Source organism: Lontra canadensis, unplaced genomic scaffold, assembly GCF_010015895.1.
Source record: "Lontra canadensis isolate GAN:19392208 unplaced genomic scaffold, GSC_riverotter_1.0 scaffold24, whole genome shotgun sequence".
NCBI lineage: Eukaryota > Metazoa > Chordata > Mammalia > Carnivora > Mustelidae > Lontra > Lontra canadensis.
The window spans coordinates 15,812,283-15,838,936 of record NW_022631018.1 but is presented as its reverse complement, the minus strand read 5'-3'; the positions used below and the strand labels follow the sequence as shown (position 1 = coordinate 15,838,936).

The following is a 26,654-nucleotide window of genomic DNA, read 5'->3' as shown; positions in this document are numbered from 1 at the left end:
ATTAAAGTGATGCACACACGACCTTGAACAACGTGGGGGTTAGGGGTCCCGGCCATGCAGTCAAAGTTCCCCATTACCACTTTTAATCCTCACTCCCCCAAAACTTAACTACTCGGCTGCTGAGGAGCAGAAGCCTTACTGAAAACGTCAACAGTTTAACACATATTCTGTATGTTCCACGTAATATTCACAGTATCCTTCCAATAAAGGCAGCCAGAGAAAAGAAAATGTTATTAAGAAAGTCACTGGGAGGAGAAAATGCATTTACAGGACTGTACCGTATTTATCGAAAAAAAGGCGCCCGTCAGTGGACCTGCGCAGGTCAAAGCTGGTAGTTCCAGAGGAGGGATTTAGGAAAGGCTGACCCGCCCACCTCTCCACTACCCTCCTCCCCTAGCCAGTGAATGAGATTTCGGGGAGGGGCTGTCAAAACGGGGAGAAGGGAAGGCCCTGACCCTCTCAGCTTTCAGGAGTGAGGAGAGCAGCAGGCACAGAGGGATTTAATTCTGAAGCAGCAAGATCTCAGCAAAGGTTGCAGGGAGCGGGCAGCGCTCTTCGGGATAACGATGCCAGAAGGAGAAAAGCATAAAGAGGAAACTCCTGTGGGGAAGTAAATGGTACTTGGAAGGTCAGCATCATGTGATCCCGTTAGTGCTGCTCTGGGCTATAGTCTGGGGAGCTCAGTGCCAGGATGAGGAAAAGGTCAGGAGAGGAAGAGGTGGGCTTTCGTGCAGAGGGGCTAAGTTGAGACTGGCATGCTGCTGGAAGCTTCCGCAGGAGGCAGCCCCACCCCGGTCTATGTTAGCACCAGGGTACTCAATGGGTGTGTCTCTCACCAGGGGCACCCCAGGGGGATGCCTGGGGGGACCCAGAACTAAAGCACAGTGCAACTCCCTCTCCTCTTCAGGTTGTTAAGGGACTGGAGCCCTGAGGACCAGGACAGGTGGACCCAGGAGTCAACCAGCCTCAGAACCGGCAGTATGGTTGAGGCAAGAGAGTCAAGGCAGCCAGTGAAGGCTTTAGGATCCTGCAACCAGCCTCGTGGGCCTCGTGCACACTGGCCTCTAGCGACCTCTAACACACTGGCTCTAGCAGATGGAGAAGAAGAAAACAAAAACAAAAGGGGCTGCTGTATGAAGAGGTTCAGGAAGCTGGGAGATTAGATATGCAAATGGACAGTGGCCAGACTGTCCATAAAAACCAGATTCTGCCTCAGCAGCTGCGGCGGCCTGACCAAGACACCAGTCTCCCATCCACAGTAACCAGCCCAGGAAGCCAGCCCGTGGTAAGGCAGGCTATTTCCAGTAACACCCAAGACACCACACAATAACTTCTGTAACCCTGTAACCTTGTGCCCCAAATGGCCATGACTTGATTAAGAACTACCAGCTTCCCCAATTTTTGATCCCACTTCCAACTCAGGACCAAGGAGAGAAAGCCAAACACGCACCCCTTAATCAAGGAGAGAGAACACCTCGGTTCCAGAAGCTGGCTGCCTCCAGCTTCCCCCCGGCCACAGCCCCCATCGGGACACACCTGAAGCCTCCCCCTTTCCCACTAGAAAGCTCTCCAGGGCCTCTGCCTGTGGTGGGGCTTCCCCACGTGCCTGCTTTGCCAGAGCCAACCCCGAACGAACAGTTTCTGTTCCGTCCTTGTCTTGGTCTCCTTCCCCAGAGACAAAGAGCACAGCCAGGAGAAAGCAGATTCGGGATAAGTGAGGACATGGGAGGAACAGGAAGTTGGTTGTGAAGAGAGAAGGGGGTTTCAGACACTCTGGAAGGGACAGGGAGCAGGTCTATAATGACCCCATTGCTTGTTGTGAGTTTCCTGCCGCATTCTTATGGGGTGTGCAACTTACCAATAAAGCCCCATGAGAGATTTCTTTCCATCTACCACTTTTAAGAGAAACAAAACTAAAATAGCCTTTATGACCCATTGGGGGGAGTGGAGGCAGAGGCCAACCAAGGTCCCTCCCCCAAGAGTTCTCTGCCACTGCCCCTGTGCACCGTTGCCTCAACTGTCTCCTCATTGACCGTCCTATGGCTTGTCCTTGTGTGCTGCCGTGCTCTGCAGACAGGCATGGAATGACATAATGAAATGATTACCTTGTCCCTATTTACAGAGTCAGTAAGTGGGATCAGGCAGATCTGAATCCAGATCTTTCTGATTTCAAAGTCTATGGTGGGTCACCTCATCCGGGTTACTTGGAAATGCAGTAGTGAAATGGACATTAAATTACTGACTTGAGTCAGAACAGTTGGGCCGGTGTTGAGAAGTACACGTAGTTACCAAGCAGGAGGGCAAGGATGGTATTGACAGTCCGGGGTTGTCAGCCAGGGACAAGACAAGGTGGGAAAGAGTCCTGGAATTAGCAGGTGATGTTACCTAAAATATGGTGTGAGTGGACAACGGAGGAAAGTTCCATCAAATTAAAATAGGAACTATCGTGAGCAGAGGGTGGGGTCAGTGGGCTACCAGACTGGAGACTGGGGCTGGACAGGGCACAAGGAATGGCCATCACCCACCATCGTCCTGTGCACTGGAAAAAGGAGACAAAGCAAAAGCTCTTCGGGATGGAGTTAGGGGTGGTAGACGGACAGGCAGTTCCTATGGTGTGGCTGAGAACGCAAGAGGACACACATAGGCCAGAGGGGAGGGGCTGCGAAAGAGAGAGAGACTGGCGGGGCTGCAGGTTCTAGAAAACATGGCTGCATGGAGGGGGAACCCGGTAACCAGATACCAGTAACCAGTAACCGGTAATCAGACAGTGACTCCAACTCCCCAGGGGAAAGGCAATCAGGGAATGGTGGGGAATGGGAAGAACACGTTCCAGATGGAGGAAGAAGCACTGTTGAGTCACTGGGATTCAATGACTGCTCAAGATGGAGAAAGGAGACCCAGATTCCAGCTGTATGAGCTGAAAGTAAACATTGGATTAAATTATAGCTTCTCGCAAGTGAAAAGAGGAATAGTTCTAAGGCTCCCTCTTTTTTGTTGTTGAAACCTTCGAATACCTGCTAATGTGAGTTAAAAGGTCCTGTGGATTTTGTCCTACAGAAGTTGTTACAGTTTGATTTTATAAAGTTGCTTTCTAGGGGCTGGGATTTGCCACATCAAGTACTCAGTGGACCTCATCACGGATGAGGTGAGAAGGGGCCGAGCCAATCCACGGAAGAAGGTGTCACCGGTGCCCTGTCCACGGATGTTTCCATCTGTCGTGTCTAGGATTCTCAGAAAGTACTGATGCAGGCGTGTCCAGGACGAAGCCGGTGGCAATCTGCCATTGTTCTATCGCCTTACTGATCATCCCAACACAGTATTTCGGTCTGGGAAGTAAATATATGCAGGGACCCCTTTCAAACATGTTAGAAGAAATCTAAGACATGTGCTAATTTCTCTCTCGTATCCTTCCTTCTGTGTCTAACACTGTTGTCCGGCGAGTAGCCTATATGTCAATGGTCTTTTCCAGACCTTTTCTGGTGCCACACACTCAGCCCTCAAAGCAAAACGTCTCCAAGATAAAAACCTGCATACACATTACCACGTTGCTATTGATCTGAAGCTGGAAAAGAGGGGCACTTAGACTAAACCTTGCCACAGGGAAAAACTACAAGAAAACACATTGTAAGCTCTAAGTCATAAGAACTCTGGTGGTTGTGTGTCCTGACTTCAGCTCTGCAGGAACATCTATTAAAAATAGACTTCTTATCTACCTGCCCCCTGCCCTGGTGCTTGCCTACCCTTCCCATGACCTGAAAAAATGAAAAATTTTTTAAAAAAGGTAGTTAATGGAAGAGTTAGATAAGGAGATTTATGGGGATAAAACCATGCTGCAGTGACCTAGCCAGTTAGGAATATCCCCCAAGGAAATGTTATTTAAGGTAAAGGAAGAGACATAATACGTAAATATAACGTAATTATTTCTAGCTTAATAAACCTATGTGCGACATTGAGACAGAGGACGTGCGTGGCTTCTCATAGACATCCTGATTTATCTCATCATGAGATTGGAGTTGGAATTTTTCCTGAGATGTGCGCTTTTCTAACATCCACTTGATGTGATAACTAGCGCCGTGTCCTCTGTCCATCTGGGGCACTCGTTTTTGCCAGGCTCATCCTGGAACCAACCAAAACCTCCTCCACAGAGAGGGGTCTCCAGAAATTTCACCCTGTCCACCTGCCCTCTGTACAGGATATACCCAAGTTGCAAAGAACTCACTGAATGAAATCGTTACTCGTGTCTCGTCCCCTGGTCTAAAAAGCAAGGGGCACACCTGTGTACTTAAGATATGTTTCTCTCTACTATCCAGCGCTCTCTTTGCTTTTCTGCCCACCCCCTAAAAGAGAAGTTTTGTTTGTTACCTCTTACCGACATTTATTTTGACAATTTTTTTCTGAGAGCCCATCCTCGTCCTCTCCCATGATGTCCACGGCAGAAAATATCAACGCCACGAGAATGGCAAAGCAGCACACCAGGGCGAAGATCACGATACACTTCTGCTGGGACTGTCAAGAAAAAAAAGGAAAAGAGAAGTGAGAAGCAGCTTTCACTTTGGAAACTCAGGATTGGATAGATTTTCAAAACCTCTGGGAAAGGGTCACTTGCATTGCTGCCAGCGAAGGCTGCCCTCGGAGGGAAATCTTGACGCTCGTTCCCCGACACAGCCTTCAACCCCCGACTAAGTATGTCAGAACCTGCCAAATAATTCAAGTGCTATGTCGAGACTTCTGAACTAGTTCGCTCTCCCTCTTTCTCATCAAAAGCAGTGCGGGAGATCTGGAGATCTTCTACAAGATCTTCTACAAAGCACAGTATGAGGTCCATGAGTGCAAATTAAAAAAAATGAAAGAGTGGCGCAATAATGATTCTCTGTCCCCTGTTATTGTCACCACCTTTCAAACTCTATGCAAAGTCTGTGCCCTTAAACTCTGCATCCTCTAGCTTCTCCCACCTTGTCTTGCTCTACGGTCTTTCGTATGATGGCTCCAGGAGAGATGCTCCTGGCAGGGGAGGATGAGTTCCCAACTTGGATCAGAAATTAGATCCATCAGATGCCGGCATCTTGGGTCATGGAACTGACATGGCTCATTTTGAAACACTGAACACAGTCATAACCAACATTCATACTTCTGATACGATTTTCACTTAGAAACAGAAGCTGAGGGCACTTGGGTGGCTCAGTGGGTTAAGCCTCTGCCTTCAGCTCAGGTCATGATCCCAGGTCCTGGGATCGAGCCCCACATCAGCCTCTCTGCTCAGGGGGGAGCCGGCTCCCCCACTCTGCCTGCCTCTCTGCCTACTTGTGATCTCTCTCTGTGTCAAATAAATAAATAAAATCTTAAAAAAAAAAATCTAGATGGTTCAAAGAAGAGAAAGAACAAACTTCAATTTTACTTTTAATTTTTAAAAGTGTTGTGACCATTGACCAGACAGCCAGGAGAAATTCCCTTAGTGATGAGACACACACATGTGTACACGTACGCCCGTGTGCACGCGCACACACGCACACATACACTAGCTTTGCTGAAACCAGCTGGCTTTGCTTCTCCTGCCACCCCCCTGCCCTTTATTCCCGCAGCCGCATGATCTCCAAAGAACGGAGGAACCTCCCCAAGCTCAGGGTCCAGTTTGTCCAAGGTCAGGCTCGGATGACAGATTCTAGAGAAAGAATGAAGACGCCCCGTGACCAGACGCTGTCTGCTCAGATGCGTGGTTCCTTCTGGAGGCTTTGCCTTCTGACTTCCCTCCGCGGTCCCCTCCCAAGAGAAGCTCATTCCGAGTCCCTTCCTGCCCCTCCCTGCCCACTTCGCTTATTTCACACTTGGGGAGGAGGTGGACGGGAGCCCAAGCGTGACACAACCGCTGATCGTGGCCCCCAGCCGCCCGGGATCCTTAAGACGTGCACACGTTTTACTCTTCCCATCCAGCAACCAGCGCCGCCCAAAAGGGAGAAGGTGCCCGAGAAACAATGACCGCGTAAACTAAGCGAATGAATGAAAGGAACGTCCGGAGGGCACACTTCTGAGCAGGCGGGGTGACGCGAAAGTGCTTGGAGAATCGGATGCGGCCTTCCAGAGCATTCGCCTGCCTCCGCCATCTCCGTGGCTGTGAATCCTGCGGCCTCTCCTTGTTCCTGCTCTACCTGAGCCCCAGGAGAAACCAGCGCTGCGTTTTCCGACTCTATCCAACTCCACAGAACAGTCTGCGCATTCTTCCTGCCCCTTTATCTTCCGTCATCCTCATTAATTTTATTTTTCAGAAGCAGCATAGCGAACTGGTTGAGGGCACAGACTTTGGGGGCCAGACCGCTTGGATTCCTCCCCTAACTATGCCCTCGGGCAAGTTATTTAGTCTTTGTGCTTCAGATCCCTTGACTGTCAGATGGAGAGGACAATCATGAAACAATAATAATGATGACAGCCTCAGAGGGTTATGGCTGATGATTAAGTTACATGAGATACTGTATGTGCAGTTCTTAGAACAGTATCTGAACAGACAGTACGGGATGGGTGTTTGCTGTTGTAGTATATGTGCCCTCTGGAAGCTGCCTCAAATATTTGGGAGAAACAAGGTAAAGATATGAAAAAATAAAAAACATACAGGGACATCAGGGTGGCTCAGTGGGTTAAGCATCTGACTCCTGATTTCGGCTCGGGTCCTGATCGCAGTGTTGTGAGATGGAGACACGAGTCAGGCTCTGCGCTGGGCGTAGGGTCTTCTTGAGAGTCCTCATGCTTCTCTCCCTCTCGCTCTCTGCCCCTCCCCCACCTCTCTTTCTCCCGCTTTAAAAAAAAAAAAAAAAGAATAAAAGAAAAACAGACAACAAAAACTATACATGTAAGAGAGAAGCAGAGTGATAGACAGAGGCAGAGAAGGAGAGGGAGATGTAAGAAAGAGAGAAGGGAAATGTGAGACCAATGTTGTCTGGGATAAAATTTTTTTAAGATTTTATTTATTTAGAGAGAGAGAGAAAGAGAGTTGGGGGAAGGGCGGAGGGAGAGAGAACATCCCAAGCAGACCCAGCACTGAGCGTGGAGCCCAGCACAGGGCTCGATCGCAGGACCCTGAGACCATGACCCAAGCAGAAATCAAGAATCAGATACTCGACCACCTGAGCCATCCAGGTGCCCCTGAAATCCTGCTTAATACATGTTGATCTTCAAACGTACCTCCTTTAGTTCATTTTTTAAAAAAATATTTATTTATTTATTTATTTGAGAGAGAGTACACAAGCAGGGGTGGGGGGGTGAAGCAGGAGAGGAAGAGAGAATCTGGAGCAGACTCCCCGCTGAGCACAGAGCCCAACAAGGGGCTCCATCCCAGAGCCCTGAGATCATGACCTGAACTGAAATCAAGATGAGATGCTCAACCAACCAAACCACCCAGGCACCCCTCCTTTAGTTCCAATAAAGGGAGCATGATAAATACATCCAGTGTGGGGGCTCAGAAGGAAATTATTTTAAGTATTTTTTAAACTTTGAATGAGTTTCCTCTTGCCCTTTACTTTTTATTTATTTTACTAATATTCATGGCTTATATAATCAGAAACTGTTTGCTATTAACTACTTAAAAAAAAAACCTACATAATATAAAAAAAGGAAATAAATCACTTCCGGTCCCACGCAGACCAAACCGCCGTTAGTATTTTGTTCTCGTTCTTTCCTATGTACTGTGTCTACAGATCTAACAATCTAAAGATGTTGGTGTCACGCTATATATAGTTTTGCATTCCGCTTTTTGCACTTGATTATGCTTTAAGGTCATTAAATATTCTTCTAAAGCAGAGTTTCACATTGTTGCATCACATTCCATTGTGTGGCTATGTCGCCGTCTCCTTTATTCCAAGAACTTTTTTTTAAAAAGCCACTCGTTTAACAACACCAAAAATAATTAAACATTTTTATCATTTTACCTTATGTCCCTATATGTTATAAACAGAAATGAACAAAAAGCTTTTAGAGGGGTTTAAAACAATGCAATCGTAACACATTAATCTAGTCCAGAAGAGATTTTAACCTAGGGTGATATAATTAAACATTATCTCAGAAAGAATCCTGAAGAGAGCAGCATAAATATATCGTGTCAGGTACATTAGTGGGTACTTAATGAAAAAATCCTAATGAATACTAAATACTTCATCCACAACAATATTGATCTGTTTCCCTTTATTCTGAATTTTACGATGAAACAGTCAGTAAGAGCGCTAGTTAATTTGTGTGCTACTGGAAGTACTTTGCTATAGTAACCCTCACAAATTTCTATTAATGTCTATTCATTTAATTCTATATTATCTTATTCTATTAATATGAACTGACCTAGTTATTTTCATTTTAATTCATCAAAGAAGAGAAATGCAGACTCTGATATTCATTTTTAAATGTCTCCTTGAAAGAATGTACTAGAAAATTACAAGGTCAGACCACTACTTTCCTTGCTTTTCCACCTCATCAAAAATGAATGATTCTGTTCAAAGAACAGCCTAAGAGCCTCACAAATGAGACCAAATTCCAGGTTACCAAGACACTTACTCATTTTCAAATCCTTAACAGATCATTTCAGATCATTCAGGAATCAATTTGAAACATACTCTTCTGTTTTTATTGAGTAGAATCAAACTATGGAAAGTTTTAAGGAGAACCCATTAACATGATTACAACCTCAATTCCACTAATGAGCTCAACCAATTAAAAGAAAACAAAACTTGGAATGCTATTATCTAGCATCAGTCTGTACTTTTCATAGGAGTGTGTACTGAAACAGTTTTGAAAAGAACGGCTTGCTTGGTCAAGAAATAAATCCAATTATGCTAATGCCAAAAATATTTAAATACTATATCCTTATCAAATAAATTTCACCTTAATACAGAAAAAGAGGTATATGACCTCTAAATGGTAAAGAGTATTAAATTTGAAACTTGGAAGTACTATCTATTCCAACTTGAGCTTTTATACCATTTGATATACTCTTAAAAGGAATTTACACCTATGTGCCTAGTGGTAAAATATACATTTTCAAAGATTAACCATAAATTAAAATTATTCATATTATTTTTCATTTATTTACCATGATAATATTTTTAAACAAAATCAAGGCAAAGTCTTAAAAATAACCATTTTTATGTGTGGAGCTTTTTTTTAAGATTTATTTATTTGACAGAGAGAGATCACAAGTAGGCAGAGAGGCAGGCAGAGAGAGGGGGAAGCAGGCTCCCTGCTGAGCAGCGAGCCGGATGCAGGGCTCGATCCCAGGACCTTGAGATCATGACCCGAGCTGACGGCAGAGGCTTAACCCACTGAGCCACCCAGGCGCCCCTGTGTGCAGCTTTTAATACCTACCGAGCTGGAAGTTCTAGTATGGTTATTCTCCATGTGAAAGATGTCAAAATTAGGACTCAAAGACATTGGGTTACTGTCCAACGTGACCCAAACAGTTGGAGACAGCCCAGGGATTTAACCTAGGTCTCTGAATCTGAAATCTCTAGACCTAGTCTATAGATCCAAACTTTTTCCTTTTCTGGCTTTCTTTCACTTCATTTTCTACTTAATTTTTGCCATGATTATTTTATTAGTTTTATTATTAGTTTTTAGTTAACCAATTCCCACGTGGTCCATTAATGTAGAAATGAATGTTGAACATTTGGCTCTAAACTGTGGAGACAGGGCATTCTTGGGCCTTTAGAACTTTCTTATGATTCTAAATGCATTCCTAGCTTGAGTTCCTAGACATGTTCCCAGAAAAAAGTAGGTCACCCAGAAGATTCATAGGAATCTTAGCTGACGGTTCATCAATCTCCTGAATAATGACCACATTCTGGATCCTCGTAGAAAATCTAGACTATCAATAACTTACGGGTTTTGCTTAGAAAATCCTTTTACAAGAATTATTACTTCACTTTCCACATTTATTTTGATGTTCTATTTTCAAAATATTCTTATATTTTGAATTCTATTTTAGAATTTTTCTCTTCTTGTTCTGTACCCTCTCCCTGAGAGACACTAATTTATTCCCAAATCTTCATTGGCTCTATATACTGATAACTCCCAAGAGTATATCACCAGCTTAGAGGACTTGCTGAGTACCAGATCCACACTGAATGAGTTTCTCTGGAAGAGTTTACCAATCTAAGTCTACCAGTCTATGTTGAGAAGACAAAGTAGGAATTTTAGAAAGGCCAGGTCAGTTAGAGTTGACAGGACAGAGTAGTAGAGAGAGGAGACCTATACAGGGAAAGAGTTGGGTAAATCTTCAGAGTCTCCTGAATCCTCAGTGAAGTTACTGATAAGTAGGTGCATATAAGGAAATTGCCTGAAGTCAAGAAAAAGAACCACCTGAAAGGAGAAGGTGAAGCAATCCCTAACTGAATACACAGGACCAGGAAAAGTTGGTGTTCCCACTATCTGGAGTGCTAAAATCTCAATACGTGGGGCATCAAGTAATCAGAAGGATACTCTATCTAAAATATGGAAATCACAAAAATTAGCCCTAGACTCAAGGCTGCTCTCCTACCTAAAAAAGCATAAAATCAAACCTTAAAAACTTCAAGAATATTTTTTAAATATACGATAATATCCACCACACAGCAAAATAGGAAATCACCATGTCCAGCATCCAGTAAAAAAATTTCCAGACATGCAAGGAAACAAAAAACCACAATCCCAAGTGAGGCGAAAACTCAGTCAACTGAAATCAACTCAGAGAGGAGTTGAGGGGTGATTAAATTAGTAGATGCAGGTATTAAAACAAATATTACTATATTTCAAATGTTCGAGAAAATAAGTATGTTAAAGAGACATAAATAAGGCATAAGTAAAGGTGTACATCAAAATTCTGGGGATGGGAAATATACTGGATAGGATTAAGAGCATATTAAACACAACATAAAAACAGTTTAGTGAACTCTATGAAAACAGAGAAAAATGTAGAAAAACTTGAACATCAGCGAGCTATGAGGCAACTCAAGCAGCCTAATATACATGTTCTTGGAGTCTCCAAAGGAGAGGAAGGTACAAAAAAAATTTTTGAAAAATACAAAGGCCAAAAATTATTCAAATTTGTTGAAGATAAAATAGAGTTGCTTCTGAATGATAAAAGGATAAATTCATCAAAAGACATAATAATAATAAACTTTTATGCACCTAATAAAAGGAATTCAAAATGCGTAAAACAAAGGTTAACAGAAATATAGAGAGAAAAGAACAAATCTTCAACTACTCCGTGATGTCAAAATGCTTCTCTCATTAACTGATAGAATAAATAGGGAGGAATTTTAAATAGAATGAAAATAAAAATAGAATATATGAAAATACATGAGATGCAGCAAAATAAATGCCTTAGGGAAATATATACCATTAAATGTATATTTGAAAATAAATAAGGTCTTAAATGATCTAAACTTCTACCTTAAAGACATAAAGAAAAGGGCAAGTTAAACTCAAAATAGGCAGAGGAATGAATAAAGAGCAGAATTCAATAAAAGAGAAAACAGAAAACAATACAAAAAATTTCAACGAAATCAAAGTCTGGTTCTTTGAAAAGATCAATAAATTGATAAACTTTCAGCCATACATATGCAAATGGTTAAGGAAGATGTGGTCCATATACGCTATGGAGTATTATGCCTCCATCAGAAAGGATGAATCCCCAACTTTTGTATCAACATGGACAGGAATGGAAGAGATTATGCTGAGTGAAATAAGTCAAGCAGAGAGAGTCAATTATCATATGGTTCCACTTATTCATGGAGCATAAGAAATAACACGGAGGACATGGGGAGATGGAGAGGAGAAGGGAGTTAAGGGAAATTGGAGGGGGAGACGAACCATGAGAGACTATGGACTCTGAAAAACAATCTGAGGGTTATGAAGGGGCGGGGGTGGGAGGTTGGGGAGCTTGGTGGTGGGTATTACGGAGGGCACGTATTGCATGGAGCACTGGGTGTGGTGCATAAACAATGAATTCTAGTACACTGAAAAGTAATTAAATTTAAAAAATGAATTAAAAAAAAGGAAAGACACAAATTACAAATATCTCTATGAAACATAGGCCATCACCACGGATGACACCAAAAATAAAAGGATAAGGGAATAATATGAGTAAATTCATGTCAAGAAATTCAGTGTAAATAAAATGGACACATTTTTATCAGATAAAAATTACTAAAGTTCACTCAAAAAGAAATAGATAACCTTAATATGTTCTTATGCCAATTAAAGAAAGTAAATTTTTAGTTAAAAACCTTCCCATGAAGCAAACTCAAGGCTTAGATGGCATCATTGATAAATTATGCCAAACATCTGAGAAACAGTAATAACAATAACACAAAATACCAAAGAGAGGGAAAAACCTCCCAACTCACTCTATGAGGGCAACATTACCCTGACACAAAAACCAGATAGAGACTTTAAAAAAATGTTTTGTCCTGCTGTTTAACAAGGCACTACCTAGAAACCAAGACACTACCTGGAAACCAAGACACTATATCCATTTTGCAGGTAATTAATACCTACTCTGTGGGGGAAAAAAAAAAAAAGTGCAGGGGTCTTCAGATCTCTATTACTTCAACTTGCCTTTTACTGAAAGATGAATCATCAGCTCCACAGTCCGCTTATTGTTTTTTTCATGCCTGCTAGAGTTCTCCCAATGGCACTTAACTACGTTCCTCTTTGAGGAAATCCTCGCTATTTTTACCAGACCAATAAGGGTAAATTATTTCTTTAGCAGTCTAGGTTGTCCTTTCCCTTTTAAAGACATGAAAATTCATTGTTGGACCATGCATTTGTTAGTTTTCTACCTTTTGGTCTCTCTCACTAAATTGAACTCCTTGAATTCTAGGATCTTGTCTGGATCCATAATTCTTGGCATCTTAAAAAAAAAAAAAGAGAGAGGTGTGGGTGGCTCAGTGAGTGGATTCGTTGAGCATCTGACTCTTGGTTTCAGCTCACGTTATAACCTCAGGGTCCTGGGATCTAGCCCTGCAGTGGGTTCTGAGCTCAACAGGGAGACTGCTTGAATATTCTCTCTCTCCCTCTCTCTCTGCTCACGTGGGCACAAGCGCACACTCTTTCTCTCAAATAAATAAATAAATATTTAAAGTAAACAAATAAACAAACAAACAAATCTTAAAAAAAAAAAAAAAGTCATGCCTGGCAAACATGTTCAATAAATACGTGTTGAATGAGTGATGAATAAGTGAATAAAGGTAAAAAATGGCAAGGGCTATACAATGAAAATGACAATTTTTGTGTTTTACAACCTTTATTATTTGTTTTCTACTTAGAAGCGTTTCCATTGACTCCCCATCACAGAAGCACATTTATTTGTAAATTGAAAACATGCAAAAAATTAAGTACTATATTAAGTACTATAAGCTCAAAATTAGCCTAATGAAGAGGGTAACTTGCAGAATAGAGAGTACCTTATCCAGAATAGCAAGACAGAGAATAAAAATTCAAGTCTGAATCAACTGAACACAGGAAATGGCTTCCAATCTTACATAAATTCTTACAGATGATAAACATATATCTAATAATAATAATTCTATAATAGTGCTTGACAAACAAACAGGATCACCAATGGACAAGAAATTGTAAAGATTTACTGTAAATTAGATAAACCAAGGAGATCAAAACCCAAGACACATAGAGGAAAACACAAACTGCTATAAAGGAGAGCTCCAAGTATAGAGGTAACACAGAAAGATCTAGAAGAAACTTTGGAATGGCTGACAATGATTAGTTGGGATATGTTTTGGAGCAGGCTTGCCAGTCAATCCTTCCCACTACTGCTTTCTTCTTCGGAAGTGTCATACGCAAGATAAGCCAGGAACAGGACGATTTTCTCAGAGAGCTAAGATCCCCAGGAGGAAACTACAAGGCAAGCTCCGTAGCTGGGCAGCATCTGCAGCCCCTCCTGTAAGACCTGGGGACAAACCACTGTGCTCAGCCACCACCCACAGACATGCAAACAGGAAGCACCAAGTACAGAAGTGGACAATTAAATGTATCCAAGAGTTTGAGGAAAAACAAAACTATGAGAGAGATACTTCACTCAAACCAGGCAACAAATTCTGGAGAAAAGCAAATGACACATCTGAGCCTTTAAAAGCAGGATAACCCAAGTTTTCAGGAAGACGCGGGGATAAATTGCACCTGTGAAACATCAGGAGAGATTATCAAGAAAGATGAGCAAAAAGAGATCTTGAAAACGACAGACCTCGATACATGGGCTGAATATCAAAACAGATACAGGTGAAGAGCAAATTCACACACTTAGTTAAGTCAAAGGATTCTCCCACAATGCAACACAAAAGAACAGAATCCTAGCACCTGTGGGAGAACACTTAAGAGAAACCGAGAACCAACCTAGAAAACCAGGATCTATCAGATCCCTGTTCCTAAACGAGAGAAGAGTGAGAACACAGGACTCTAAATAATCAAGGAAAGAGAGAAAGAAAAAACTTTAATAGCTAAAAACACGTGTTTTCCAAGTAAGTACATTTGTTTTGTACCTGCGTTTGGCAACCATTCAAAAGATTGACAACTCTACTTGGCAAGGACCGGGGAAAATGAGTGTTTGTCTGAAAAAATTCTGGCAGGGCTTGTCTGGATGGCAATTTGGCAGTTTTTATCATGATCTTTATCAGAATTTTAAATGTGCATATCCTTCGGCTCCTCAACTCTACTTCCGACACTCAATTTTACGGAAATGTTTACTCAAGTGCATGAAGATAGAAGACTGCAATGTCATTGGGGGGTGGGGGGGAATCCAGGAAAAATTATCTAACTATCCACAGAAGAATTGAGAGAGTCAAAAAGAGTCCTTCTGCAGAATACTGTACCCATTATATGTTTGGAAACGAGGGCAAAGTCTCAAGGGACTCACCCCAAACTCTTGGAAGTCATGGTCTGTTGGGAAGGGAGAGGTTTTATGAGGTTGGAGGCACTGCAGTGTTTGGGATGTTCATGGTTTACTCTATATTTTTCTGTATTATTTATAAAATTTCATATGAGCTGTCATTCAAATAATCTCTTACACCAATGAGGAAGAAAGCTGTCCATTCTTGGACTATGTCCACCCCAAGACAAGTTATTTATCCTCAGCTTAGCTTTCCTAAGACACAAGTGAGCAACACCAGCCACTGTCCAGGGTGGTCTGCATTTACTCGAAGTCCTCCATATTATTAAGCAGAGAATAGGTATAATCCCAAGTTTCACAAATTGCAGAGGATAACAGGACAATTCTGGAGAATATTTAAACATAGAGAATACGTGGAGACCCTTTAGTTGAACACTTCATTGTATCATTTTCCAGGTAAGAAAATGCTGGGGGTAAGAGATGATGACCCAGTGTGCCCTCTTCTCTCTGCCAGCATTTGGCCGATTTGAATGACAGACCAGCAAATGCAAAGAACAAAAGAGTTTGCAAAAATGACAAAAAGAAGGCATTGGAAGGCTGTGATTTGAGGGTAGGCACGTCTGGCACACCTAACCAGGGTTGCGGGAAGAAGGCGGAGGGAAAGGAGGTCCTTGAGAAGTCAGTGAACCTCTTCTATCCCTTTTCTCCTGCCTACAGTTACTGGTAGCATTAGATAAGAGGAGCAAAATGTGTTTACTTCAGTTTAAAAATAGGTAGAGAACATCTAACATGTGTATATGCTATCCAAACACTGGTGATTCAGAAACTAGGCTCTTAAGGAGGTCTGTGCCCTTAAGGAACCCACATTTGAGGGCTGTGGGTGTGTGTTGCAGAGGATGGACAGTGGAGGACAACACAGTGTGAAGCATGGTGTTCCGATGGTACAGAGAGCGAGGAGGGGCTGGGATGGTGACTACCCCATTGGAGAAGACTGATCCTGGTGTCACCATGTCCCCTGCCATGCATGCTTAATTCCTTAGAATAGGGAAGCAGAGATTTCCTCTGTACTCACCATAAAGCAAAATGAGTTGTTCTGGAAAGCAGTGAGCGAACAAGAACACGCTGTCAGAGTCAACATGGAGCAGCCAACATGTACCAGAGGAAATGTTGTATTTCCCCCTCCCTCTCTTTGCCTCCATTACAGATCACGTTGAATGAAAAATGACAACCAATTATCAGTTGGTCTTTGATAAGCTGAGGGCTATTTTGGTCACTTGTATCCTACTCTGGTTCAATAAGCTGAAAAAATTTTGAATCTTTCAATCTATCAAAATAAATCCAAGCCCTTCCAATGTACTGTGGTAGGAGATTTATTCTGAAGACCACTGGTTAAGACTTTTGTTTCTTGGGGCACCTGGGTGGCTCAGTCATTAAGCAGCTGCCTTCAGCTCAGGTCATGATCCTGGGGTCCTGGGATCGAGCCCCGTGTCAGGCTCCCTGCTCGTTGGGAAGCCTGCTTCTCCCTCTCACACTCCCCCTACTTCTGTTCCCTCTCTAGCTGTCTCTCTCTCTGTAAAATAAATAAATAATTAAAAAAAAAAAAGACTTTTGTTTCTTGTCTACATTACTTGATCCTGATCACTGTAAAGGATGATACTTTATCCAGATAGGGGAAAAAAACATGGTAGACAAAACTCAACCATCTATATATTTTTTTAACTTTTTTTTTAAGATTTTATTTATTTATTTGACAGAGAGAGAGAGACCACAAGTAGGCAGAGAGGCAGGTGGATGGGAGGGGAGCAGGCTCCCCGCTGAGCAGAGAGCCCTACATGGGGCTTGTTCCCAGGACCCTGAGATCATGACCTGAGCCGAAGGCAGACGCTTAAGCCACTGAGCCACCCTCGCACCCCTATATTTTATTTTTTTAAAAGATTTTATTTACTTATTTGAGAGGGAGAGCAAGTGAGAGCACAAAAGCATGGGGTGGGAGAAGCAGAATTCCTACTGAGCAGGGAGCCCAATGTGGGGCTCGATCCCAGGATGCAGGGATCATGACCTGAGCCAAAGGCAGACACTTAACCAACTGAGACATTCAGGCACCGCAACAATCTATATTTGAAATTAATTCGAAGTCAGAGAAAAGTCAGAATTGACTTTAGGTATAAGAGTGACCAGATTTATTTTTGGTGGGGTGCCTGGGTGGCTCATTGGGTTAAAGCCTCTGCTTTCGGCTCTGGTCATGATCCCAGGGTCCTGGGATCGAGCCCCACAAAGTCTGCTTCCTCCTCCCCCTCTCTCTGCCTGCCTCTCTGCCTACTTGTGATCTCTGTCAAATAAATAAATAAAATCTTTAAAAAAAAATCTTTCGTCCTGCCAGTGTTTAGTTTCCCTCTTATTTGAAAAAGGAACACCCACACACGGTGCATTCACACAAACACAGTCATACACACATATGTACACATGCATGTACACACACACACATCTATAAAAGGTGTGGTTAGGGAATCCTCCAGTGGGAGTGGGACGGAACTTAAAGCCATCCAACCCAACCAGCCACTCAGTGCAAGGATCTCACCTCAGCACCAATGACCTACCACACTATCTTCTTCTGCTTGGTCACTTTGAGCTAGCAAAAGCTTACTGCTTAATGAGTCAGCACTAATTAGATCAAAGTCCTTATTTATATGGTAAGACATATGAAGAACAGAACCATCTTGAACCACCATGACTGACCACCCACCCTGGTGATCCCTTTCCTTCTGTCCTGGTTCCTAATTCCCTTGTGGCTCTTCTTCCTGCCCTTCCTCCCAATCCCTCATCTCTATCCTTCTTTGTCTCTCTCTTTTTGGATCTCCTTTGGTCCTTTATCCCTCATTGCCTTCCCACCCTGTCACATTCCTGCTCTGCTGCAAATCTGCCAGTACTCCCTGCGTCCCGATGTCCTCCTACTCTTCTGCTCCCGCTCCCAACCACTTCCAAGCTGGTGTGTGGCCTCTTCCCACAGAAAATCCATCTGTCCTGACTGCAAAGGGTCCACAAAAATACAAATGATAATGTCCCAAGGCAACAGATAAGAAAATACAATTTTATAATATAGACAAATTAGGTCACAAGTAGTAGAAGTGGGAGGGGTGGGAGTTCAACATTTTAGCTGACATTTTTAAAATACATTTTTAAAAGATTTTATTTATGTATTTGACACAGAGAGAGATCACAAGTAGGCAGAGAGGCAGGCAGAGAGAGAGGGAGAAGCAGTCTCCCCAGTGAGCAAAAAGCCCAATGCGGGGCTCGATCCCAGGACCCTGAGATCATGACCTGAGCCAAAGGCAGAGGCTTAACCCACTGAGCCACCCAGGCGCCCCTTTAGTTGACATTTTAACAGAATTCGAATCTTAGCTCATTAACAGCATTTAAGAAGAATGCCACCTACTGCTTTTATATGTGCCAACATTCCCCTCCTCCTCACCATTAATCTATCAACCCCCTTCTTCAAAGATTCAGGTAGAAGCTCATCCCAAGACATGTACACGGCACACTATATCCTCACAGGGCAGGGCGCTGTAAGAACACTGCTCTGTGGGGTGGGCAGACTACAAGACCATCTGCACAATGCGCCATGCCAAGCCATAGGACAGTCACCCCCTGCAGGGACAGTACTGCTGACCGTGCTCTCAGGCTGAGAGGGAGCTGAGGGATCTTCGCTAAGCTCATTGATAGCAACTGCTCTTCAGTCCTTCGTGCTCCCCACCACAACGTACTTATCATCCCTCAAAAGCAAGACAAACCATCTTCCAGATGCCTAAGCCACAAGATAAATTATCAAAAGATCGTGGAGCAGGGAAGAGAAGAGTAAGCATACTTTTCATGTTTCTTCTTTCTTTCCTTAACGCAACACACCTTCAATTTCTCCATTCCTCAGAGCCTGGCCTGGGTTCTACTTCCTTCCGAAGGTTCCATGGACTGGGCAGCAATGACTAGCACCTGTTTGCATACACATCAGTCATTCTGTTCTCTCTCCCTCCCTCTCTCTCTTTTTTACTGATGCCCTCTCTTAAAGTCAATGTTCAGAGAGGCCTGACCATCCAGTCTCCCCTCCCGAGCACATCCAGGCCCTTCCCTGAGCCTGCAGGCAGTGGAATCAGGCCAGAGGTCTGTCTTGGGCTGTTTCTGAGCAAAGGGAATGGAATCACTTTGGCACATGTATGTCAAATCTAGGATTTACTGGTGTTCCTTGCTATTCTGAATGTGGTGTAGAGTGAAATCGTCATCTGCGTTTTAAGGTAATACATGCGTCTGCTAAGAAATTTCTCACTCCCAGTGGGTATGCTCTCAGGCCCCGGGGAATGTGCTCCTTTCCGCCTCTGGAATCTGCCAGCGGAACGCCTTTGTCTCCTGGGCACCCCGACAAGGCCGCCGTCATCGTCACAGGTTAGGAAATGCACAACAGATGAGTAGTTTGCCTAGAGACCAGCGTCTGGTAGGGGCAGAAGGTGAATGCAACAAGCACGGCAAGTTTCCCAAAGCACAAGCAAGCAGCAACACCCTCAGGTAATACTTGAAGGGCTCTAAAGAAACTCCCTCTTCCCCAATTCCCTTCCTGGAAGGTGCTCTCCCCCTCTCTGCTTTGTCCTACCACAGAAATGCCTATGCATTCCCGCATCCAAGTTCTCAGCTGCTTATGAAAGCGCAGCTATCTTCGGGACAATTTTGATCTTGAGCATTTCATTTTCAAACTTTACCACCCCTGCATTCAAAATCCCTTGGGAAATCTTTTAAATCAACCCATTTCTGTCCTTCCCCGATCTGATCCCCCACAACATTTTTCAACTGAAGTTCGTAATACAAATGCACGTGCCACCATCACATACAGCCAAGGGCCTGGCGTCCTGCCGCTCTGGGGAAGGAGACGCCTTCTACACCTCCCTGGCTTTGCTTTATTTCCAACACAGATCACACACTGTGACCTTGTGATGAGTCAAGTGCTTGTCTGTGCGCAAATGCCCTTCTTCTGTGTTGAACTCCAGGTGCACGGGGACTGGAGAATGAGTCCTCCCAGAGGGGACAGTACAACCAGGCCTACCTCTTGCCCAAGCTCGCCGCTATAGACAAGTCTGCACAAAAAGAAGGGGGGAGGGGAAGAACGAAAAAGAATGAGAGCGGGAGTTTTTGTCCGCGGCCAAATGGGCCAAACAACACGACCAGATGTCCTTGGGGATTCTGAGGATGGGACGGAAAGGACGATTTCTTTCTTTCTTTCTTTTATTTTCCTCTGCTGTGTGACTGTTTAAAAATGTACCTGGGATTTGTTTTTGTCAGGTAGAGTGAGGTGACAGACAAGGAGACAAGTGTCTTAAGAAAAGAGTTCACTGCTTACGACTTCCAGGAGGAGGGGACGTGATCCAGCGTGCAGGGCCGCGTGGGAAGGCACCAGCGTCATTCGGGGCGCAGAGGAGTGAGGGCAGAATACGGACCAGAACCTGCTCTGGGGCTTCATGGGACGGAATGGGCCAGGCAGGGCAGGCGAGTTTGAGCAACGACTGGACAGTCAGGATTAAATAACCTGAAACATTTCGGAGGGCTCTGGGCTAGCGGGATTGGTCACCAGTTGCCTGTGCTGGCCCTTGGAGGACTTGGGGCAGGGGAAAGACTGGCTCGGTTTGTGAGGGTTACACCCAGGTGGTAGCTGAGGGCTTGGGGCTTTGGATCAGTCGGTGCACATATGAAAGTCATGCCTACAGACAAGGTGCTTGCTATCTCTAGAACCCTACTAGCCCTAGGAAAGGCAGTCTCTCTGGGATTAACAAGACCTCTAATATGTGACAGCACCATAAAATACAGAAAATTAAAAAAACAATATGCTACAGAAGTTTGTGGTCTGTGCACCCACAGCACACACCCACACCCACCAAGGAATACTTTATCTTTTTTTTTTTTAAGTAGGTTCCATGCTGAGCATGGAGCCCCACACCAGACTTGAACTCATGACCCTGAGATCAAGACCTGAGCCAAGATCAAGAGTCAGACGCTTAGCCTACAGAGCCACCCATGTGGCCACCCGGAATACCTTATCTTAATAAGCCAAAAGCTGTGTCTTATTAACATGGAAAACTACACCAGCACTGGAATCCTCCAACTGATGGAATGATATCATTCTCTATGCCACATTTATGAGGACACGGCCAAGGCCAAAGGTGTGAATTACATATTATCCTGTTTAACAACAGAACATTCTGTATTATTTTCTATGCTATTCTTAACATTGAGTGATGCACGCATTAATAAAAATACGGATTTTCCATAATGATATTCTGTTGAAAAAGAACTATTTAAATGAAGGAAAGGCCCTGCTTCGAACTGATATTAAAATGACTAGTCTGATTTTGGACAGCAGAGACCGGGCTGTGTCTATGGCTGGTATAAGATCCAGAAAGGGCACTCATAGGAGGGAGCCTTTCCTCCAAAGCCCGGGTCCAGTGAAGGGTTCTAGCAGTGGACATCAAGACTTCCAAGGACATTATCTATCACTTCCTAGTAAGTGCTGAAGTCCTTCGATAAGAACTTGGAGCAGAAAGGAACAATAAAAAAATGAATGAAATATGTTTCGGTCTACGTCAGCTTCCCACATTAAAATGAATCAAGTCATACATCGTGGAACATTTGACACAGAAACACTTCGGCACGAAGGTTCTGCACTAGCTTGACCTCCTGATGATCAAAATGCAGAACTGAACAAAACTCACTCATGAAACAAATATTTACACAGCGCCTAACTCAACAGTATCCTACCCGACCGAGACTGAGTATGAAACGAGACCGATGCGGTTTGTCCTCCGGGAGCTTCTATTCAACAGAAGGGGCAAATGATAAATGCAGGAAGAAAAAGCTAAGTCGTGTGCGATGTTGAAAATGAATGGGCTGACACGGTGGTGACGGGGCTGCCACTTCCGAAGAGGGGACATGAGGCAGTTGCCCCTGAAGAAGTGCCATTTTATCTAAGAACTGATGAAACCAACCGAGAGAAGTCAGGAGGAAGATTCCAGGGAATGTGGACGGCAGGTGCGGCACGTTCCTTCCTGCCACTTCAGATGGAAATGCAATCGGCAGGAACGCAGGAGACAAGACCAGAAGGAAGCAAGGGCAAAGCACAAGGGCCTTGTAAACCAGGGCTGATGACACGCATTTGTTCTCTGTGAGACAGGAAACCCTGGAAGGATTTAGGGCAGGAAGCTGGCCTGATGTCATCAGACTTGTTTTGATTCTGAACCATTTGAGAACAGGTTGCAGACATGAGTCTTCTTGCCCTTGAATGGTTTTAAAAAAAAAAAAAAAGATAAGGAAAAAAAAAACCCTCAAAAAATAAAAAAAGCACAAACAAAACAAAACAAACAAACAAATATACCCAACCCAAACACTCACCTATAAAATCCTAGTTCATAACCACAGCACCACTGTCAAAATCAGAAAATACGGTTTCACCGAACAAGCCACAGACCCCTTTCAAATTTTGCTTATTTATCACAAGTGGATTCAACCCAGGACTGTGCGCGACCCCAGATGTCACATGTCTCCAGTCTCCTTTGACCTAGAACCGTTCCTCAGCCCTTCCTTGACTTTCATAACCTTGTTATTTTTTAAAAGTTTTTATTTGAGAGAGAAAGAGAGCGAGAGCACGAGCACAAACACAAGCAGGGCGAGGAGCAGAGGGAGAGGGGGAAGCAGGCTCCCCACTGAGCAGGGAGCCCAATGCAGGACTTGATCCCAGGACCGTGGGACCATGACCTGAGCTGAAGGCAGACGCTTAATGACTGAGCCACCCTGGTGCCCCACAGCCTTGTTATTTTTTAATATTATGGGCCAGCTGTTTAGTAGAATGTCCCTCTATGTGGATCTGTGTCATGTTTCCTAAGGAGTAGACTGAGGCCGAAATTTCATGTCAGAGTATCAGAAGGGATGCTGAGTTCCCATTGTTCTACCACGAGGCGCCTGGTTCGGAGTTGCCCCGTTACTGCGGGTGCCCACTTCGACCACTTGATCATGGCAGGGCCCACAAGGGGTCTCCACCATAAGGCCCCACTTCCCTGTTGTAACTAAGAAGCCTCTAGTAGGGATGTACTTTGAGACTCCGCAAGTATCCCGTTCTTTAGCAAACTTTCCCCTGCTGCTTTCAGCAGCCATCCGTAATTCTGGTGGCGTCTGGGGGCGTCTGGGTGGCTCAGTTGGTTAGGTGTCTGCCCTCAGCTCAGGTCATGATCCCGGGGTCCTGAGATCAAGCCCCGCATTGGGGTCCCTGCTCGGCAGGAAGCCTGCTTCTCCCTCTCCCACTCCCCCTGCTTGTGTTCCCTCTCTCACTGTGTTTCTCTCTGTCAAATAAATAAATAAATAAAATCTTTAAAAAATAATAACAATAATTCTGGTCCAAAGCAACTATTACCATTATGGCTGCCAAGTGGCAGTTTTCTTCTACATTAGCTGGCACTGTACTGACATGAAGGACTTTCTCTTCATTCATTCATTCATTCATTCATTGACTTACGTATTTGGTAGGGACTCACAGATTCCTATTTTTTTCAGTGTGTTAAAACTGTGTCTTCTCCTACTTATTTTGATGCTTAAATGTCACCAGCTTTGGCTACTGGGAGTGCCTCCAAGCCAACTTGTTCATTCTCCTGCTTGTCTCATTTACACGTGGGAGCTTCTCTATTCATTCCACAATGAAATGTTCCAGGCCCATCTAGCCTCTATCCTAGAATCAGGGTTTCCCTGAAGGATTCCTACTTTCTTTCAGGAGAGAATACTATTTAGAAACCAAGACTTAAGTGCTAAGCGTGCTCGCTGTTACTACAGTATTACTTCTCCCAGACCTTCCCTGTGACGAAGCTAGAAACCACACACACGCACACACACACGCACGCACACACGCACACACTATCCTCACATCGATCTCTATAAAAAATCTGACTTCGCTCCAATACCTCAAATGTCAATCCACATCGCAGATTTGTCTCACTTTTCCCTTTTATACTTGTAACCTCCTTCGCAGGTGGTTACAAGCTTCCTGGTTCCCAGCAGCCTCAATACATGTACAGTGTCTGTTCTCTTCCCCGTGGGTAACCAGCAGCCCAACCCTGCGGGGCCACCGCCTCCCCGACCGCTTCCTCGCTTAGCGTCAGATCCGCTGCGATCTCCTAAAAGCACTGAGAGCAGGCAAGGACGGAGGATGCTTTTACTTTTCAAAACGATGTCTACGGCTGCTGTTGGAGAACAGGTGTTAAGACGGAATGAGTACGATCAGGGAGAACAGTCCGGAAGCCACCTAGTCCCCAATTTAGTCAAGAGACAAATGACATAAGAAGATAAAAATAAGTGAAAGAATCCTCAGCATGTTTGGGGGTCAGAGCTGGGAAAGCGGCTGACGGGTCGGCTGCCCTTGGCAGGAGGGGAGAGGAGGAAGCTGGGTGGTGCCCAGGGCTCGATCCGAGCGACAGAGGGCAAGGGCTTTCAGACAGAAGAAAACACAAAGGCCGAAGATGTAGAGTGCTCGAAGTTACCAGGAGTCCTCTATTGGAATTTTAATGGAAAGTTCTAGTTAATACCCGAGTAAGGCCGTTGAATGTGCGAGTCTGAGCTCAGAGGAGGGGTTGGGGCTGAAGGCGCGTGGATTCAGCACTGAACGTGGTACCGAATATCATGGGGCTAAAAGAGACTGCTGACGAAGAAGAGGGTGCCCGACGCCACGACCTAAGGCTGAGAGTCGGCTGGGCTGGGTAGGGGGGGATGAGTCAGGGAGGGAGACAGAAGGGGAGCTATGAGACGGTGCGTCCTCAGGAGACCTGGTGTCCTGGAAACGGAGAAAAGAAAGCATTTCAAGTGGGAGGGCGCCCCCGACGGTGTCGGAACTTGCTGACCTTGTTCAGAGACGCGCCCACTGGGCCTGGCTCGTGGGAATCACTAGTGGACGTGGACAAGAGCATTCACTACGACGGGGTGAGGGATGCTGAAAGGGAACAGAAGGGGTGTTCTTCTGGCAATGCGGAGGACCGATCTTCCCCACAGGAAACATACGAAATGATCAATAACATAGCTTTTAATGTCAGCGTCTTCATATTAAGGTAGATATAATTCATCAACAGGAAAATAAAAGAATTATATGTATTTCACCAAAGGAAATACGGACATTTATTCATTACCTTCAAAACGACATTTATTCAAAACCTTCATTGCATTAAATCTCCTGGAGGACTGATAGGTTTCTAGTAAGATATTAACAAGCATGAAATCATTCCTCTTAAGTCTGAAGTGATAGCTTTGAGGGCAGAGCTGGCTTCTTCAGAGAAGGTGTGATGGGAGAAAGACCAACGCCGGTGGTCTCCCAGGTCTGGGCCGAGCACATGGTCCCCTGGCCCCTGATTCTCGTAAGGACAGAACCACAGAACCTGCCGGAATCGGTCATTCTCTCAGTCAGAAGTCCCACATCTCGTATCTTTGGTTCTCTCTTGCCACTTATTAGCAAGCTCTTCTCAGGCTCTCCCCGTCACTAATTCTATCTCTTTTTTAACTTTCAAGTCATTTGTGTCTTTCGGAAGCCGCTCTAGGTCCTGCCTTCTCATCTCCCTTTCCCTTGTTTTTCATTTACTTTTTTCCTTCATTCGTTTCCCCGTCTTTTCCTTTTCAGGGGGATCTGCTCTCACCAAGGTCTATTTTCACAACTTTATTCTCTGTTTTCTGTTTATATTTTTTCTTTTTGTTACTGCTCCAGAAGCTTCTGCCTCTGCTTTTGTCTCGTTTTATCTTTAAATGGAGCTGTCTGCTTCCATGTCCATAAATGCAAACTCTGCTAACAACTTTCCCCTGCCTTGCAGCATTCTGGGCGTCCTTAGGAGGGCAGAATCCTGCCAAGACTAAAAAACACAAGGTTCTTGAATTTGAAGACATTGCCTTCATGCTTTGCATAATCTTAAATATGCAACACAGAAAGCTTTCATCCTCCTTCTACACAGCTCTGCCTTCAGGGGCCATGGAACGGCCAGGCTTTGTTGAAACACCCCACTGTGTTTTGCAGAGGATTGTTCCATGTATGTTTTGATCTGCCTGTTTGTTAAAACACAAGAAAACTGATGTATGACTCCTCTGGAAAGCAAAAATCCCAAAGCTTGGCTTCCGCTCTCATGCTGGATTGTCCAGCCACACAGGTATAGGACAAAAGCCTTTGTGGGGCATCTGGGTGCCTCGGTCCGTTGAGCATCTTACTCTTGATTTCAGCTCAGGTCTTGATCTCAGGGTCTTGGGATTGAGCCTTGCACTGGGCTCCAGGCTCGGCCCGTGGTCTGCTTACGATTCTTTCTCCTGGGGCACCTGGGTGGCTCAGTCGGCTGAGCATCTGCTTTTGGCTTACGTCATGATCTCCAGGTCCTGGGATGGAGTCCTGCTTCGGGCTCCCTGCTCAGCAGGGAGTCTGCTTCTCTCCCCCTTTCTCTGCCTCTCCCCACCACTCGTTCTCTCTCTCCCCCAAATAAATAAACAAAATCTTTTTGAAAATTAAAAAAAAAATTCTTTCTCCCTCTCCCTCTGCCCCTCTCCCAACTCATGCTCTAAATAAATACATATACACATACATACATACATTAAAAAAATGAAATCTTTTTTTTTTTTTAATTTGCATTGTTAGTGGAATGTACTGAAAAACTCACTTTGCTTGAGGAATGGCTATTTCCTGAGCCACCACATCGGTAAACTTTAAAATTCCCTTTTGTGATTTCTAGAGTCTGTGTTTACATTTTTTTTTTAAGATTTTATTTAT

General features: G+C 44.2%; 1 protein-coding gene across 4 annotated transcripts in view; it reads right to left on the bottom strand.

The window, feature by feature from the left end:
• The window catches only part of PLD5 (phospholipase D family member 5), a 375,019-nt gene that overhangs the window by 235,644 nt on the left and 112,721 nt on the right, over positions 1–26,654 (bottom strand). For 3 of the 4 annotated variants that reach the window (XM_032862919.1, XM_032862918.1, XM_032862920.1), the window contains exon 2: positions 4,370–4,506. In XM_032862919.1, coding sequence (XP_032718810.1) covers positions 4,370–4,506 — 137 coding nt within the window. Of the gene's footprint in view, positions 1–4,362; positions 4,507–26,654 lie in introns of those variants that run through there. The other variant, XM_032862921.1, reaches the window with a different exon arrangement.